The 18,362-nt window shown below is 38.3% G+C and overlaps 2 protein-coding genes across 2 annotated transcripts in view; both read left to right on the top strand.

Moving 5' to 3' along the window:
• Positions 1 to 18,362, top strand: part of GAB3 (GRB2 associated binding protein 3) — a 394,003-nt gene that overhangs the window by 21,624 nt on the left and 354,017 nt on the right. The gene's annotated exons all lie outside the window — the stretch shown is intronic.
• On the top strand, positions 10,103 to 13,932 carry LOC147718547 (uncharacterized). The gene is made up of 2 exons (XM_086966740.1): positions 10,103 to 11,413; positions 11,506 to 13,932. The coding sequence occupies exon 2, from the start codon at positions 11,519 to 11,521 to the stop codon at positions 12,920 to 12,922; it is 1,404 nt and encodes a 467-aa protein (XP_086822866.1). The 5' UTR covers positions 10,103 to 11,413; positions 11,506 to 11,518; the 3' UTR covers positions 12,923 to 13,932.

The following is an 18,362-nucleotide window of genomic DNA, read 5'->3' as shown; positions in this document are numbered from 1 at the left end:
TCACGTTCTTGGTCCATGTTTTCTTTCACACTGACCCTGTCGGTGCAGCTTTGGTCTTTCAGGGACAGGGAGTGCTTTCAGTGGGATGAAAGGGGTGGGCGGGGGTCTTTACAGAGGGTGTGACCGAAGTTATGGAACTGAGAAACCTTTCTAGGTATTTACCCCCAGATTCATTATGGTCATGTTTTGCGAGTCCTTAATAGCGAATTTTAAGGATTCGCTATTAAAGACTCGCAAAACGGGATGCATGTAGAAATCGCAATATTTTATGCGATTTCTACTGCTTCCTTATTTGCGATTCGCTAATTGCTAATCGCAAATAAGGAATGGCTTTCCCATTCCTTCCTATCGGCCTAAAGGCCCATAGAAATGAATGGGGAGTCATTCCTTATTTGCGATTAGCAGTTAGCGAATCGCAAATAAGGAAGCAATTTCAAGAGTGCCAGGGGTGTCCAAAGGATACCCTGTAGCACCCCTGAAATGGTAATGTACACTAGTGTTGTGCACACACATGTCCAAAGGACATGTGTGTGTGTAACATACAACTTAGAAAAATGCACTAAAGTGCATTTTTCTAAGTTTTTGCTATTCACCACATAGTTAGACTTCGCGGTAAATAGCGGCCTCAGTTTGCGAATTCGCAATTTTTAATTGGTTCATGAATTGCATTTAAGGAATCTCAAATTCCTTAAATGCAATTAATCGCAATTTAGCGATTTCTAGAATTGCGATTTTTGCATTTGGGATGATGAATCCCAAATGCAAAAATAGCGCTCGCATTCTCAGAATCTGGCCCTTTGTGAGACGATTTCGGCTTGATGAATCTACCTGCATGACCCGTGTACCTAACGGCGTGGGACAGAATTCCTTCGCTGATGGGTATCATACATACAGCCTTCCATTGCAAGGATGATAGCAGTAATCTGTGCCCAGCACGATATTTAGCAGTTTCTGAAACACCTTTTCCTGGGCCAGTAGCAGTGACCACGTATTTTTTTTTTACGTCACGGTACTTAATTGATCATCCTTTGTAGGATTAAAGGCTATGCCAGCCCTCAGAAAGACATTGAACCCACTGAGTTTTCTTAATGGTTGTACTGGAGGCATGAACTGGACCCGGTGAGACGGTGGAAGGCCCATACCGAGCATGTGAGGTGCACATCCCGTATGGAGGTCGGAGAGCCAATGAAGGCTGGAGGCAGAGGCCCGGCTCTCGCTCAGCGCGAGATCCTCTCGGACCCTCAAGCTCAAAACAAGCCGAGCTTTTATGTGGATTCCGTCTGCCACCCACGCTCAAAATACACGTGCCAAGAAATAAAAGCAAGGCTTTATTACTCTTTGATGTAAAACAAGAGCGAAGAAGAAATACAGATGGCTGAATTATATAATGTGAAGCCTGAAAACCCGAGAGCAAACGAGGCGACCCCGTGTGACCAAAGTGTGTGTGTGACTCTAGACAAAAGTTTTATTTCACCGTCCCTCCTGATTTTTCATGATTACACGAGAGCATCTTGAACTAGGCGAGTTTATGATGTGTGCTGTACAAAAACTTCTCCTGTGTTTGATTTAATAGGCTGCAATGCTGCTCCACGTATAGTTAGAATAGAGGCCACATATAGACACTGCTTTAAATGGAAGAAAATAAATGCAGGTACTCATTAAAATGAGCTAGAGGTGTAATGAGGGGGTGGGGCTAGGGGCGGGGCTAAGGGCAAGACATGATGAAACTTAACAACTGCTATATTAGTTGCAGCACACAACAAAACACATGAGAAATGTGTTTATCTAAACAAAGCAGGTTAACTCATTACAAAAAATGAAAAAGAAATGAGATATGTTAACGTCTTTTTTTTGCAATAGTTGCACCTTCTTAATGTCATACTGTTAATTGCTGTTGTTTGGCACAATACTTTATATTTTGGAGCACGTGAGAAAAAGAAACTGAAAATACTACCACGTCGCACCAAAGCTCTTACAACACCAAGCAAATGAAGCAACTCATCATGACCCTACCCAGAAGATATGTCTTGTCTCTTCCATCAATCTCTCCATTCATCCTTTCACGCTCCCCTTCACACCTCTCTCACTCGCATGCCCCTCTATCTCACACCCAAATGTGCTCTCTCTTCAATCCTCTCTTTCTCATGTTCACTCTGTATCTCTCGGTAGCCTCTGTCGCTGACGTTGTCACCCTTGCGTCCCTCCCAGCTGCTTCTCTTCCTGTCTTTCACTGGAACCACTCCCCTCCTGTTTTACGCACGCCAGGAGCCCTTCTCTGTTTCTTCCACATCTCTTTTGTTTTCATTTACACATCGGATTCTTTACCTGCTTCGCACTCTTTCGCTGTCCACCCTCTCTCACATCTCTGCTCGCCTGAACGGACCCTGCTCCATCAAGCACATCACAGCGTGATGGCGAGCACCCGGACAATATTCAAAGAAAGCCCCGCTGAATAGCTCAGCTGGGGCTAAGATCGGCGAGACAGAAGGGTCGCCTTGGCTGCCAGAGGCACATTCCACTCCTGCTCCCCAGCACAGCCAGTGAGCCTACCTTTTCATGAGTACCGGTACTCTCAAGGGCAGTAGAGAAGTGCCGGTACTCAGAGCGATAATTCTAAGAAGTGCCGGTACTCAGTACGGGTGAGGACCGGCCCATTTAAAGCACTGCATATAGAGTCCGCATGACAAACGTCTTAGTACTCTAATGGCATTGTTGGGCGGGGCATGAATGTTTCTACATTTGTGTTTTAAATAAATGCCTCTAAACACATTGGTGTAATCTGATGTACTAAGGTGAAACTGACGCCATGCAACAAACATCATGCATACGACTCAATTCATAACATCGTATTTATTTCTAACATGCAGAACTGTTTATCTAGGGATAAACCATCTAATATTCCTTAGAATTATCGGATGGTACATGTGTTTTGGTGTGTCTGGTGTTCTATACCACAAGTATTGGAGCTTTTATGCAGACTCTCTGAGTGGGATACTGTTGCGGGTCTTCGGGTGTCTTCCAGGGCGTTTCCCATTTGTTATCCAATATGTCGATTGACAGTATTTAGTACTTGCCTAGTGGAATTTAGTAGACTTAATAGATACCTGCTGTCAGGCCTTTACTGCGTAAGATGTTCCAGTCAAATTCTGCAGGTAAGTCAGTTCTCTAGTTGCCAGTTTTAATTGCGAGTGCAGGACTTGATGCCTCAACTGCTGATATGGGAATCTGTCTGCCTCAGTAATGCCAAATTCCTTCTTACACTCTTCCAAGGATTTTATTAATTGCCCCCTGAAGACATCTAAAATTACCCAGCAATCTTCCTCCTTCCATCCTTTAAATGTAGTTGACTCTTTGGCTGGTGTAAATGAGGGGTTACTGTGTATTGGTGGGTTAGTGGAAGGGAATGATGTTAAACTGCCTGCCCTTGTTGCTCTGTCCGATACACCGAAGACTGTTTTCACTCATATTGATAAGTAAGTATTCCTAAAACTTTGGGATTTATGCAACTGTGGCAGGTCCAAGATTGATCTCCCAGCTAAAGCCCGTACCATGGGAACTATATTTTTTCCATTTCTCAGGCCGTTCATTCAACCACTGTTGTAATGTAGGCCTCTCTGTAATACGCTTGCATATCTGTTCACCCTTTTTACCTTGGAGCTTTCATAATTTTAGCCTGGACCTGTGGCACCCTGCATGCCCAAATAAATGACAGAAGGTCTTTTTGTAGGGACTACATATCTTCCTCAGGGACGGTCATTTGTAAGGTGTGGAACAAACATTACAATTAAATCCTCCTAGAATAGAAATTTTGGAGGTGGATATGATGAGGTGTTGCAGTGTATGGCTTTCTGAGGCAAGGCATTTTGTAGATTTTGTGTACCTCAAGAGGTATCAGTCCAGTGAAGGTGGAATGGAGGAGATATGTTCCATTTTTCCCCTGCCAATGATGAATCGGGCAGTAAGCCAAAGGATGCCTTTCTTTGCTGTAAACGAGATTTTAGGTAGTCCAGTGAGCCAAGCACTCCTAAATTCACCTCTTGATATGACCATGGCTTGCCCCTGATTTTAAGGTCATCTCTAGGGATAACTACCTGATATTTCATAGAATTCTAGAATGATAATTTGCTCCTTTGACTGTTGCCTTGCCAGATGTGGGAGTCCAGGCTCAGACGGGAGTCTTGCAGGATAGCCAAGTATTTTGGGATAACTGCCTGTGTCATTGAGGATTTTAATCCAGTCTATTGGTTTTCCATTATTTGTTTTGGAATGAGGATAAGGAAACTGGTTTTCTGGCTACAGTTTCAACTTCCGACTAACTATTCCTAAGAGGCCTTCCTGGCAGTTCATTTTCATGTAGACTTCGATGTTGTACGCATATTGATGAAAAAAACACCATATTTGTATTAGAGAGCTCCAAGTCTCTTGATATAGAGATTGCACAGGATGGGGGCTAAGACAGAGCCTTGTGGGTACCCCAAATGGTGATGGATTTAGTTTGGAGGTACTTGCTGCAACCAGTTAGACTTGTATGAGTGTAGCCAGCTTAAGGCAGTACCGGCAGAGGCCATATGCTATTGGAAGATGGTACGTAGGCGGTCGTCACCAATTGGGTCAAATGCTGAGGGGAGATCCAGTACGAAAAGGAGGAAGGCTTCCCTTTATTCAGAGTACGGTGACCTGTTCTAAAGCCTGACTTGTAGGTTACTAAAAGTTGTGTATTGTTAATGTGTAATGTGAAGCTTAAACTTCCTATACAAATCCACCTAACATAACATGACATAACAACATGTTCATTTTGATGTGATCTACATTTTTTTTACAATAAGCTCAACATAAAGGGTGTGAGGGTCAAGTTACTGGTCGAAACGTTTCTGTTTTCTGGGAATACACTCTATATTTCTTTGAAAAGGTCTAATAAGACCAAATGTAAGAGATTCCTTCGGGGAGCCTTCCTGGAGTGAAGCATTAATGCAGTTTAACCAAATTGGTAAGATGGCATTTCTAGGTTCTTTTGTCTTTGATGCAGGGATTGGGTCACCAGCAAAGTAAGATGGTCTGGCACTCTGGCTCTAAATACAATTCTTAAAAAATTCAAAAGTAACTCACAAGATATATTATTTGTTGCTGTCTCTTATTCTACACCCGTTTTGTTCACGTTCATGTGAATAATGTAAATTTAATTTTCATGTTGTACCTGAGAATGTACATCGGTTTCATATCTCGGCTCAGCTCTTCGCTAACTTAGGAATTGGGCTGTCCGGCCGTGCTCCAACCATTTTATCATCATAGACCTCTTTCTAGACGGGACACTTAACAACCCGAAATAAAATTGACTAAGTGATTGTCATCAGGTTAACAGTCTGTACAGAGAAAGCTTGAGGTATTGGGGCCCGCTCATTATTCAGGCATCACTACTTTTGGTTTTTGCTGGAGACATTGACCGATTATAGAAAACTTAGTAGGGGCCATAACATAGCGTGTTTGTTTTACGTCAGTGCTGCGCACTGGCCGGACCCTTTGGATCAGTGGCCCTAAAAAGCAGAAAGAACAGGAAGAGCAGTAACATTGACGTTGAATCACAAACATGCTAGAGCATCTGATGAGACATCGGAACCCGTTGACCTCTAATGGACATCACAGACTTGACCACTTGCCCTGTAGTACCCTGGTATTGCCAGTAGCTGTTTAGAGGAAGAACAAGGAGTGAAAACAGCAGAAAGTAAACTAGGCATTATAAAGTCTCCTTATCTATTTGTTTCTTCCTGACTCTACCTTCAGTGACCCCTAAGACGAGGGAGTGGCAAGGGTATTGGGCGGTAATTTCAAGGGTGCACCCCTCGTACCACTAAGTGAGAACCTTGACATCCCCAACAGGCACAACGTTTTTATTGCGGCCTCCTATGATTAAAACTAACTCTCAAACAACAACCACAGGTAGAATGTGCAGAGTAGGCAATTGTTGGTTTAAGCAACATTGGACGGTATCTAAACTGACAGTTCCTGTATAAAGCACAAGGCAAACCTGTGTGTTCCTTTGATCAAAAGTACAAAAAACACCTTCTGTCCATCAAAACGACCTTGGTTTGAAAAAAAAAAAAAGTTTGTTGTTTATTTGTGTGCATCCTCGTACCCCGATTTTCAAACTTTGTGGGGCTGATTCATAAAGGGCTTCTGCAATCATGGCGGTGGCCCCGGAGTCGTGGTGGGTGACTTCAGTTGTGGCAGTGGCGCTGCACTTGTGGTAGGACCTCGGCAATGGATAACTGCAGGACAGAGGTCCTGCCGCAAGTGGGGGGGGGGGGCCCTGCCATCAGTGTCCCCTCTATTCCTGTGCCACGACTGCGGAGGCCATTTGTGAATCGGACCCTGTGTGTCTATATAGGAGTACCAATGTGGGCACCGTGGGGTCAGACCTGCTGCTTATCACTATTCCACCCGCTCTGCCCCCTCCTGCTTTGTGATTCAGTTAATTTATGTCATGGCCAAAAAAATGGAAGAAAATAATATTCTGTATTTTTCCACTTTTGAAATATGAACTTGAAATAGCAAGTAAAATAAGAACCCATCTGAAAAAAAATGATAGCCGTTTAAGCGATTCTTAAATTATTACTAAAGTAAACAGATGGCAGGATTGCATTTTATTAATGAATACAGAAGACTATACACAACTTTCAATCCGACTTTCAGCTGTGAGCCCTGGCCCCATCCAGAATCTTAAAACATGACTTAATGGCCTGTATGCTTCTCTGAGAAAAGCCGTAGCTATAAGAAGATTTAAAAGGAAATGTATACATTGGAGAGAGAGCTGAGCACTAAGCGATACCTGAAAACAGAAAACAAAAAAACAAGCATGGGGAAGAAAAAAACTGACGAGTCGGCTTGTAAACTGAGCTGCCATTGTTTTGTTCTAGTCAAATTGCAGCCTGGAGATAGCCACCCCGTCGCCACGGTTGCCACCTGTCGCGTTCTGACAGACCGGTTCTCAAATTCTTTCTCTTCTAGGAGAAATTCTTACCCCCTGGCCAATTTCTGCGCTAATGAATGAAATAGAAAATATGCTAATTCTAGGGGAGTTGAATAAACGTACTCCTCCTGTCTGGGATACAAAATTATACTGAAATACTGAATCACTGCTTTTTTCCGTGCCATCTCATTGGTCGTTGAAGCCTATGACTTACGTAGATTTACAGTACAGCACTTGGAAAATTCACCTGTTTAGGCTTGAACTCTGTGTGCTGCTTTTTGTCTCATCAGAGAAAAAAGTTTTAATTGTGGACAGACCTCTTGTCTTTCACCCCCCTTAAAATGTGTGGGTGATCCCTTCCCCTTTCCTATCCTACGAGGCCATACTCATAGCCATCCCCATTCCCTCCTCCCCCCTCCATGCCTTCCTAAACTTACTGATGCACAGAGGTCCATCAGGAAGGTGGACTTTTCCACTTAAGTAGTGAACCTCCACCTAGTGAGCCACAATTCTGCACATGGGGCAGAGTTGTAGTTGTTTAGCCCCGTAGATTACACTTATAAGCGTAAATAAGGAATTGGGTCGAGAGTTGAGCAACCCTTTCTACAGATAAACTTGTCATTTAAGGTCACATGTTTGGGCTTAAAAATGTGTCTTAAGCTTTAATTACCCAAAAAAGGCAACACCTACTAATCAGAATTTGTTCTCTTTCTACTCCATCTTTTTGGGAAAGGAATGGGAAAAGTGCATGTCTGGTGAAAACCACGTGATGGACCTGTACACTTATGTTCTACAGAGCATGTTGGATGTAGCTAAACCCACAAAAAAAATATATTTTTTAAAGATAACTTAGTGGTGTGACATTTTGCCAAACTGCCTTGTGATCTGTTGCATCGCTTGCATAATCGCTTGAGATCCCTTGTTATTGTTGGAATGTGATGGTGTCAGGAAACTCATTGATAATCGGTTTCCATAACCATGGACAAAAGAACTCCAGAGACACAGAGGGTGACTTGTAAGCAAAGATGCGAAGTGGCTATGCTGTGCACAGTTTGTTGGTAGCTCCGCCTGATTTCTGCTTATTAGCGTTTGTGCTAAAACCAAATCCCTGAAAACTTTCCCATCTGTAGCCCTTTCTCTACTATGACCTCCTTTTCTTGTAAATGGGTGAGGAACAACAGGAGGCTGTCCAACCCCCACCACAAACCCCAAATCAAGTCGGAAGAAGGTCACCCCTCTCCCACAGTTGGTCAAGAATTAATTTTTTAATCCTCGATGTACATCGCCCCGTTGTCCATCTAGAATTGCTGTATGGAACCAATACCTGCATCCAATACTTTCATTTAAGACAGGGCACCCTTCATGTTCCTGTCACTGTATTGGCAGCTAATGTATTCAGAATGTTTGCCAATTGTTTAAATATATATTTTTTTAATTCTTGAATTTTTTTTGGGTAGGGTCACTATGTCGCTGGTCTAAAAGAGTTACAGGAGTTGCTCATGTAGCCATTTCCTAGGCATATTTGATGGTAACACTGTTTACACCTCTCTGAACAGGATACCATGTTATCCAGCCTTCCGGAAAGCGACATGGTCTTGGCCGTTGCTGTCCGATTTGAATGTTACCAACACAAGCAGCAGAAGCAAGAGTCAGTCTGGGGTAAGATGGGAAGCAGAGAGCTAAGTTAACTCCCAGGGGGAGAGATTCTAAGGAGCCTTGCTATGAGGCCACCAGCTCCTAATTCCTGGGTTAACAAGGCAAGGCCTGATGTCTGTGGCAACAGTGCTCGAGTGCTGTGCAGACAGGAAGCTGTAGGTATTAGATGATCCCAGTTAACAAGGTTAAATTGGACCGGAGAAGAAATTGAATTTTGAAAGCCCTGGTTAGAGAGGCAAACCCCTTGTATGTAAAGACCGTAATTATGCACTAAATCGAATAAATGAAAGGGCTACGTATGCTAGCTAGCTAGAAATCCCTTATGCATATTAACTTGTTGCACTTTAACCTGGGTGTGGCCTGATCACTAAATCTTGGCAGTGTATGATATACCCAGTCCTGGTTTTTCATTTGACAACCTGGTATCATCTTGTATTCGCAGTGCTATTTACTTCAGTTCACCAAACGCACTAACTCAGCTGAAAACAAAGACTTTATTTTTACAGACTGTCCTACGAATCGAAGCATGTCATCACGAGGACACAGAAAGACAAATAAAGACTGAGAATTAATCTGGGGTGATCTATTTCCATCTAGCTATTTTCATGCATGTTCAGTCAGACATCTAATACTAGCATGTGTTAACATGATTGTCTTTAGGGCTCTGTACTCTGAGGCTTTACGGTCTTTTGGGACACGTTATTGGCGGTGTCCTGGAACACACCACCTTTCCTGATGGACATCCTGGATCTTCACCTTTCAGGCTCTGCTAAGAACTACCCTATCCCCCCCACCCACGTTAGTAATTGCAGAGCTTTTCAAAAAACCTATTTGCGTAAATGTGTGCAATATCACCTAGGATCTGGCATGGTGCCGGCATGGTGAAGCATCAGTGCTTCGCTGTAAGACATTCCTACCACAAATTTGTGACCTCTGTTTGAGGTAGAACTGTCTGGATGGAGGTTAATTGATTCTCGTCTGACGTGGGTATGGTATTATCAGTGGCTGAAAACAGGAGTAGGTCTGCGATTACCCATAGTTTATTGTTTGTTTTTGAGTTTTTACACAGGTGTTGTGGTAAGGACAGTCTGTAGGGACATAATCAAGAATAAATCTTTAAATCTGGTACCATATATGTATGTAAAGGAGTTTGGGGACACAGACCTAGCTTATTCAAATAGAACAAATACAATTGTAGGCTCGCCATCAATTCACCATGTAGTCACCCGTTGTTTTGTGCACACAGTATCTTCTTTATTCGGATTTTCATACAGTACATATTAGTAAGTCAACATGTTTCATCATCTGAGAATTGCTAAAGACTTCCTCAGGACCATTTGCTGTAAAGTATAATATATATCAGTAAATTGTTCTACAAGACGAGGTCCGTATCCTCATGTCAAGAGTACGGTTATTAGAGTTAATCAAACCATGAGAATTCACACTTTGAGATAAGGCATGGGCAGTGGAATGGTGGGCTGTTGATGGAGAAATAATTATTGCGGAATGGAATCACGCCGTTCTACACCACGTATGGTTATTCTTTGTAAGGTACTCGTACAGTGTACACTTCATACTGAAAAACCCCACATTGCTAACCACTATGGTCTATAAAGAATAAAAGGAGAGTAAATGAAAAGGGTCTCCTTACGGTTCCATGATGAAATATCGTTAACATAAATATCGTCTATAATAAATATCGTCACTAAAACATCGCTTACAGAAATATCGTCATCCTATACATAACATAGATTTCACACAAATATCGATATTTTTTTATCGACAACCCTAATATCGTTAACATTAATATCGACTACTTAAATATCGACTACTACATTATCGACTGTATTTTAAATAACACTACCTTTGACATATATATCGACTACACTAACATCGACGACCTATGTACTCTAAATATATACAAAAAATATCGTCTTTTTATAAACAACTCGAAATGCACTATTCTTTGATTTAACTTAAATTTTTTTGCTATTTTATTTACATCACTAAAACATTTAATATATACTTTTACAAACAAATAGTGAAGCAACATCGTCTCACAAAAATAACGGTTTTCCCACGCCAAATAACGTTCTCAACCAATGATTTTGAATTTCCACTAATTGAACCAATCCAAAACTACCATTAATTAACTCACTCATATAAATACAATTACACACCTAACGTAATTTACCATTTTTGGCCCAAACTTGGAGAAAAACGGTTACCTTGCTGAGAGAAGAGAATACAAACGAACGACTACAACTACAATACATCACACTACACTTCAAGTAAGTTAAATACCATTTTTCTTTCGAAGTTACTATAAGTCCATAAACTCCCGATTTTTAAAACTGTTGTTCTTTAGAGTAACAACTAAACATGTTGAACTTATCAACAACGACAATACAGTTAGATGTAAGCACTTTTATTAACTACCTTATCCATGTCTACTTAGATAGCTGATAAAAAATTTTTAAACTGGCTAAGTAAATGTAAAATTTTAAATACATGTATCTAACTACTATCATCCAAATACTACAAGTAACACAATGATAATTTTTTCCACAGACTCTACAAAATTATTTGCCTATCTACAACTACACTACCAACATATTCTACTACATTAAGTAAGTATAATCACTGTATGTGTAAAAATGCAAAAATTAAAATGAAAAACTTATTACACTAAAGTATTTCTTTCTATTATTCTTTAACACTACTACAGAACTTAAAGAGGATACAAATCTGAAAAAGAAGTAAGAATAAAAGGTTTACCAGTGAAGCCACATAGTAAGTATACATTAGCACTGTAGCCTAGTATTAGACACATCTCTATAAATTGTGTTCAATATTCTTAAAAACACATATATATATTTCCACAGATCTACCTTAGACATGGCAACTGGAGCTACTTTCATTACTTCGCAAAAAGGAAAACTAATGCTGAGCTACATGGGTTACACCTACACCCAAGAAAGAGTGAAAGCAAATAAGACCCATTGGAAATGTAGTAAATATTACTCTAATGCATGCTATGGTAGAGCAACAACTGTTGATAACAATGTGTTAAATGTACGTGAGCATAACCACCCACCAAATGTAACTGAAGTGGAAGTGAGAGAAGCACTAGAAACATTGAAAGATGCTAGTACAGGATCACAAGAAACAAGCACTAGCATTTTAAAAAATGTATTAAGCAAAGTTCCTGAACATGTGACAGGACAGCTACCTTCTATTCCCAACTTAAAGAGATTAATTGCAAAAACTAAACGTGCTTCTGATCCAACTCCACCAACACCAGAAAGTTTTCAGGATATAAAAATATATCCTGAATATACCATTACACATAATGAGGATAAATTCTTAATGTATGACAACAACAGCCAGGACAAAAGAATTTTACTTTTTGCTACAAATAATAATTTGCTAAAGCTTAAATCATGTGAAACATGGATGATGGATGGGACTTTTAAAGTTTGTCCCAAACCTTTCTATCAACTTTACACCATTCATGGGGAATACCAAGATACAAATATCCCTCTTATTTATACTCTGCTGCCAAACAAAACTAATACTACCTACGTTGACATTTTAACAACGATCAAAGAATTAACAGATAATTACTATCCTCAAAGAATTATCATTGACTTTGAAATTGCCATGATTCAAGCAATCCTAAAAATATATCCCCATACCTCCATACAAGGTTGTTATTATCACTACAACCAAAGCATATGGAGGCACTTACAAAAATCAACTTTAAGCATAGAATATTCTACAAACAGTAACTTTGCTTATCAAATAAAAAAGTTGATTGCATTAGCATATGTACCAACAACAGAAGTAGCTAACTACTACAATTTATTAATTGACAGCCCTTTCTACCGCACCAATGAAAAAATACTAACTCCCTTCTTAGACTACTTTGAAGATACCTGGGTTGGAAGATTACATCGTTCAGGCCACCGTAGACAACCTAAATTTCAAATACCATGGTGGAATGTATATGCTAGTACAATAGCACAGAAAGCTAAAACTAATAACGCAGTTGAAGGATGGCATAATGCCTTCCAAGCCACTTTAGGGAGAAGTCAACCAACACTTCACAAACTGATCCAAAGCATAAAAAAAGAGCAAAGCTACCAAGAACTCAGAATAGAACAATCGCTTTCTAAAATTGGCCCTAAACTAAGTAAACAAACATTAAACATGTACGAATATCTGCAGCAAAAAACTAGAATGTACCCAAGTATAGAAGGTCTAGCATACTTAGATCTAATAGCAAAATCAATCCTTTAAATATAAAATTCCAAAAAGTGAGCAAAGCATTATAAAAGATACTATGTAGTAAAATTTATTAATATTATATCATGTAAAATTATCAATAATATATTTTTACAAGACATAATAATATTACATTTTACTAAATAGTACACTATACCACAATGCAACCCAAAAGTAAATATCACTTTTACTTACGGTTCTGCTGCTGTAGAATATGTTCCATGGTGATAATTTCCACAGAAATGTTACCAACAGCTATCCATATCCAATGTGTAAAAATCCCAACAAAATGTAAAAATACAACTGTTTGATAATAGTCCCGTAGCAATCCTCTCGAAATAGAAACCATGAAAAAAACGATAAATCCTCACGAGTAAAAAAAGTTGAGACCCCGAAAAAAGCAGAACAATGTAAAAGTATGTACCTGCTTAAAAAAAACACGTCACAATCCATCTGCTCACCAAAAGGAAAACCTGTAAAATATCGAAATAAAAAATAACCTCAAAACATAGGAAATACGCATAGCCTACACATAGTATAGAAAAGATAAAAACAATCTAAATTCATCCCTTAATCGACAGTAAACGTTACTTTTGTTCGAACTACCTCACAAAGTACGTTCTCCATAACGTCGCTAAATAACACGTAATTCGCACATATTATGTAAAGTACTACACATATCTACACATACACACTACAACTATCACTAAACTTTACTTAAATATCTTTAAAAGTAATGAGAAACAAACTTACCTTCACCAACAAGAAACAGCTCCCAACCGCGAGCTTCCGTTTTCTAAAATGACCCAAACAACGATGTTGATAGAAAAAAAAGTGAAGTTCCTAAACTAAGATGGCTGCATAATAAAAACTAAAATAGGACAAAATAGGCTTTCAATAAAAAATACATTGTATAAAATACCACAATATACCCAATATGTATTAATAAATGTATTTTTATTGTTAAAAAACATATGAATATTGTAATAAATACATTAATATGTTTAAAATAATTATGTATTATTTGTTTATTATTAGAAAAGTGAATGTCATTTATAATATTTTTCTCAAATGTTACAAAATGTAAATGTATGTTATGTACATATCATGTTAAAAATAATCACATAATAAATATGTAATATATTAAATTTTAATAAAAATATTAAAATTTAATATAACAATTTATATATGATAAAAACATTATTTATGTCTAAAAATGCTATATAATTTGTTACCAAAAATAATGTGAAATTAAAAAAAAAAAAAAGTACAATCTTTGTAGTACCAAATCAAAATGTCAATAAAATATTTTGTTAAAAATATTGTTTCTTAATTTACACTTGTCATATGAAAATAAAAATTGTATACAAATGTATTTAATGTATATTTATGAAAAGAATAGACTATAATAATTTACTATTCTAAGTCCAAACATAACTTAACTCAGGGAATGTGCTGGATAATAATCCTAAAAAAATTACTATTCTAACTCCAATCTAACATAAATCAGGGAAAGTGCTGGATAGTAAACCATAATAAATTACTATTCTAACTCCAGTCCAACATAAGTCAGGGAAAGTGCTGGATAGTAAACCATAATAAATTACTATTCTAACTCCAGTCCAACATAAGTCAGGGAAAGTGCAGGATAGTAAACCATAATAAATTACTATTCTAACTCCAGTCCAACATAAGTCAGGGAAAGTGCTGGATAGTAAACCATAATAAATTACTATTCTAACTCCAGTCCAACATAAGTCAGGGAAAGTGCTGGATAGTAAACCATAATAAATGACTATTCTAACTCCAGTCCAACATAAGTCAGGGAAAGTGCTGGATAGTAAACCATAATAAATGACTATTCTAACTCCAGTCCAACATAAGTCAGGGAAAGTGCAGGATAATAAACCATAATAAATTACTATTCTAACTCCAGTCCAACATAAGTCAGGGAAAGTGCTGGATAGTAAACCATAATAAATTACTATTCTAACTCCAGTCCAACATAAGTCAGGGAAAGTGCTGGATAGTAAACCATAATAAATTACTATTCTAACTCCAGTCCAACATAAGTCAGGGAAAGTGCTGGATAGTAAACCATAATAAATTACTATTCTAACTCCAGTCCAACATAAGTCAGGGAAAGTGCTGGATAGTAAACCATAATAAATGACTATTCTAACTCCAGTCCAACATAAGTCAGGGAAAGTGCTGGATAGTAAACCATAATAAATTACTATTCTAACTCCAGTCCAACATAAGTCAGGGAAAGTGCTGGATAGTAAACCATAATAAATTACTATTCTAACTCCAGTCCAACATAAGTCAGGGAAAGTGCTGGATAGTAAACCATAATAAATTACTATTCTAACTCCAGTCCAACATAAGTCAGGGAAAGTGCTGGATAGTAAACCATAATAAATTACTATTCTAACTCCAGTCCAACATAAGTCAGGGAAACTGCAGGATAGTAAACCATAATAAATTACTATTCTAACTCCAGTCCAACATAAGTCAGGGAAAGTGCTGGATAGTAAAGCATAATAAATAACTATTCTAACTCCAATCCAAAAAATTATTGATAATATTTTCATTAAGGATTATAAATAAAATTTCGTGACAATTTCAAATTTGAAATTTTAAATTTCGAATTCTGATTATTTTTCATATTTCGCATTTTTTTATTATTTTATTTTTTTTTATGTTTAAATTACTACCCACCCTTATCCCCTAAAATACCAATTACCCGCTCCAAAAATGTTATTATAATAATTTCTTTAAGGATTACAAATAAATTTTCGTGACAATTTTATTTTTGAAATTTAAAATTTCGAATTCTGATTATTTTTCTAATTTCGCAATTTTTTATTTTGTTATTTTTTTTAATTTTTAAATTACTACCCACCCTTATCCCCTATTATACCAATTACCCGCCACTAAAAATTAAATATGACTTTTTCATTAATCATTAAAATTAAATTTTCGTGTAAATATCTATTTACTATTTTTAAATTTCGCATTCTGATTAAATTTCTAAATTGTTTTTTTATTTACATTTTTTATATTAAATTTTAAATTACTACCCACCCTTATCCCCTATAATACCAATAACCCGCTACTAGAATATTAACAAATCTTTTGTAAAATATTATTTTTTTAACCTTAGTTTTACTAATATTATTTTTTCTAATTTTATACACAACATTATAATAAATTTTTTTTTTTTCTAACACATTATATTTTTTTGACGATATTATATACAACGACTTTTTAGTCAACGATATTCTATTCATCGATATTTTTGTTTGACGATATTTATGTCATTCTAAATAAACGATATTTTTTACAACGATATTTACTTAAGCGATATTTTTGATTTTCGATATTCTTACTACGATATTAATGCTAGTCGATATTTTCCCGTCGATATTCCATCTTAATACCTCTCCTTACCACCGGTAATCCCAGACTGAGGGGACGTTCTGGTACAGTTCTTCCGCTCACCCCTCTTCTGCTAGGAGTGAATACATGTGAGCACCATATCAACAGATAACATCAATGTAAAGATGTAAATCCCAAACATCACGTTGCCCATTTAAATCCGACCAACCAGTACTGGTGATGCAGTTTGTTTCATCCACATTTAAGCAGCTTAAACATTTACTTAAAAATGCTTCGCCCCGAAAGGCACCCGTTTGATTGCCCATGCCTGTATGTTCACACTGATGCAGCAAAGAATGATGTTTTGATTTTGTTGGGCAATGTTCGTGCATACCTTTTATGTGACTTCTCCCTTTCTTTTCTTTCATTTCACGCTTCTTTTGCTTTCCACTCGTATTTTCTCTGTCGTGAGGATAGATTTAAATTGCTACCTGGAAATTCATTGCCTACTGTTGCGTTTAAAGTTGGGCATTGAAGCTATCTACCTTCGCACGACCTTTTCTCATTTGCGTGGCTGACTTTGCATATTAAAGTGCTCTCTGCCTTCCATTCAGAAGACCTTTACAAAAGCATTTACCTATTAATGGCTCTAAGAGGAGCAAAAGACCCTTTTCATCTGTTCCGGCACCCACAATGACACGACGGGCCGAGGTGAGGACCCCATTCACAGACAAATGAGCCAGCCCAGGTGTCGCAGTCCCTCGCCTATGATTGCCGTCACATTACTCATTTTCTTTTTTTTATTTGCAAAAATCCCAGGGCATATACACGAAGGTCTCTCAAAGTCATATTTTTAAGCAAATGCCCATTAAAGGTGGTAGCTGTAGGCACAGCAGCTACTTTAGATTTTTTTTTTCCAAATAGTTTGCTCCGTATATTCAAACATGCAGTAATTGTGTTTTGAAAGAGAATGCAACAATAGTTCGGGGAACAGCAGCAAAGAGCAACTCTAAATCGGTTATTATTGGTTAAATAAGGTCACGTCTGCAGTAATGCCTAAGTGAACTATTTATCTCAAAGGAGGCTGGCATGTGACCAGAATAAAAGTTTGTTTACTATCAATAGCCCATAATTGGCGTCTTGTGCAGTATTCTCACTGCCCTGCTATTCGTTGCTGCTCTGCTAGGCCTCGTGACCTCTGTTTTGGTACCTGGCTCTAGCCATAACCTGTTTGAAGGAGATCATTCCTGCAGCCATGTAAAAGTCTCCCACCCCTCCACTAGTTTCATGGGACTTGGCTTGATTTATTCCAATTAATCCTTAACTCTGAGACCAACTAAACATCGTTGTGCCTCCTCTGGCATGAGCACGGTTGCTTCCTCAATATGATGTCAGTGTACAACTCTGCCATTCAAACATGCAGGTTTTGTGTGTGAAATTGGGCAATTTTGCCACGTTGCCTTTTCTCTTCCATTTCTCGAAAACCTGCCTGCCCTTCCATATGAACGCAGAAGACCCATATAAATGCGTATCAAATTATAACAATGCCACTAGTGTATCACAATAACATGCCTAAGGAAGGATGGTATTATTATAGTCATGACAATGGAGTTTGCATAAGGTTAGCATTATTTCATGCACACATTGATCTTGCAGTACATTTAGGACCAAAGTTCGTACAACTCAACACTGAGAGCTTTAATCCAAGGAAGTTACAATTGTTCTCTGCATCTAGCGATGTCACTGTATATTTCTAGGGCTTGTCCTCTATTTCTCAGATAATGTAGTCCAAGTTTTGGAGGTTGGTTGTCATGGTATGACTGGGTGTGAATCCAAATTGGTCCTCATGAAGTAAACCAGTAAACATTTACTCGAGGTTTTACTAAATTGTTTTAACTCCGTGTCACCAGCAGCAGAGGTCTGTAGCCAACACAATCCTAGGACTTTAGTTGTACGTCATCGGTTGGACTACCCGTGAGCGGATTGGGACGTGCTTGTCTTAGCCTAGTACTTCAGTAGCAGATCAGCTAGTGACCCCATATATTCCTGGTACAGTTCTAGCAGAGGTGTGCCC

This window comes from Lissotriton vulgaris, chromosome 4_1 (genome assembly GCF_964263255.1).
Source record: "Lissotriton vulgaris chromosome 4_1, aLisVul1.2, whole genome shotgun sequence".
NCBI classification, from domain to species: domain Eukaryota; kingdom Metazoa; phylum Chordata; class Amphibia; order Caudata; family Salamandridae; genus Lissotriton; species Lissotriton vulgaris.
Note: the sequence above shows the minus strand (reverse complement) of the source record. Positions and strands in the feature narration are given on the sequence as shown.

Excerpts from the sequence above, each read along its gene's own strand:
- LOC147718547 (XM_086966740.1), top strand. The coding sequence starts at position 11,519 with ATGGCAACTGGAGCTACTTTCATTACTTCGCAAAAAGGAAAACTAATG.